Source organism: Mesitornis unicolor, unplaced genomic scaffold (genome assembly GCF_000695765.1).
Source record: "Mesitornis unicolor isolate BGI_N332 unplaced genomic scaffold, ASM69576v1 scaffold31483, whole genome shotgun sequence".
Taxonomy (NCBI): Eukaryota; Metazoa; Chordata; class Aves; order Mesitornithiformes; family Mesitornithidae; genus Mesitornis; species Mesitornis unicolor.
This window is the reverse complement of record NW_010175821.1, coordinates 4,904-6,271: the sequence shown is the minus strand read 5'-3', so window position 1 is coordinate 6,271 and position 1,368 is coordinate 4,904. Positions and strand designations below refer to the sequence as shown.

The 1,368-nt window shown below is 61.3% G+C and overlaps 1 protein-coding gene across 1 annotated transcript; it reads right to left on the bottom strand.

The window, feature by feature from the left end:
- Positions 1 to 481: 481 nt before the first annotated feature.
- On the bottom strand, positions 482 to 1,132 carry RPP25 (ribonuclease P/MRP 25kDa subunit). Its single transcript, XM_010181537.1, has one exon. It carries the CDS (start codon positions 1,130 to 1,132, stop codon positions 482 to 484), a length of 651 nt encoding a protein of 216 aa, XP_010179839.1.
- Between the last annotated feature and the right edge of the window lie 236 nt (positions 1,133 to 1,368).

Here is a 1,368-nt window from a genome sequence, read left to right as displayed (position 1 = left end):
GTGTTACTCCAACGGGCTTGGGGCAAAAAGAGTCTCTCCTGATGGCCGAGGCACTGCGATGGGGAACGATGATGTGCAGCCGCCTTCCCCAGCCCAAGCACCCCTGGGTGCTCTGGCTCTGTAGGAGTCACTACAGAAATGGGGCTGGGGGTGGCATTGCTCCTGGGTGGCCAAATGCGGTGTCAGCAGCTCCCCCCAACACATCCCCCTCCCTGCTGACAGGTTTAACCCTTTAATCCGCACCCCAAATGTGGAGACAAAGCACCCTCCCCAGCAGAGGGTCACCGGGAGCAGCAGCAGCAGCACGCCAGTGACCCCGGAGCAAGCACAGCACTGCTTTTCTCTGGCTAAAAACCAGCAAAGCAGCTAAAAAAAAAAACCACCCCAGAATTTCTCCAGCATAAGATCTGCTGCCTGTATAGAGGGCATATTCCTGCCTATACAGCCAGCATGCAGCCGGTAAGTGTGGGAGCTGGCAGGGTCAGTGGTGGCTGTCCGGCTGGCGGTCCATGGTCCCCGAGCCCCTCAGGCTGTCGGGTACCTGTACCTGCAACTTCTTGGTCAGCAGCTCCTCGTGGGGAGGTGGCAGGGGCCGCTTCAGCCCCTTGGTGGAGGAGCTGGAGGTGTCTTCTCCTGCAGCAGTGAGCTGTGTCCCCAGCCCATGCCAGGGCTCCGGAGGTTGATAGCCTGTCTGGTTGGGATCCAGGGGGTCTCGAGAGAGCAGGATGCAGATGGAGGGGACGTTCTTATGGACGGGCAGGTTCTGCGCCGGGCCACCGGGCAGCGGGTCCTGGTTCTCCCAGACCTCCAGCAAGGTTTTGTAGCGCACCTTGGTGACCTGGTGAAGACCTCCCAGCTTCCGCTTCATGATCTCCACGCAGGTGATGGTCTTGGTGACTGCCCTGCCGCAGCCGCTGAAGACGATCTGCCGGCTGCCTTTCAGCTCCATCTGGGCCATGGCAAAGTTCATCAGGTTCCTGATCTTGCTGCCCTCCTTCACCTTCATCTCCACCACGTCTGGGGGCAGGTCAGGGAAGGGCAAGGGGGTCTCCTCCTCCGAGGTCCTCACCTTTCGGAAGTTCTCCATCCTGGACTGGGTGACGGGCTTGGCTCCCCCTCCTTTGGCAGCCATCCTTTGCACTTTCCCAATGGATCTGCTTGGGCTTCTAGCCCCCTGGGACCATGGCGGGGCTGACCCTGCTGCCCTCCAGCCCAGCCCACAGTAGGGCTGAGTTTAACCCTGTGTCCCCAGGACCACCACCTCCTTCCCCTCTCCTCACCCAGGGCTGGCAGTAGGCTTGGTGGCTGTGCCAGAGGCTGTCCCCCGGGAAGGACAGGGTTGCAGGATCCCCTGGGTGCCCCTGGTCG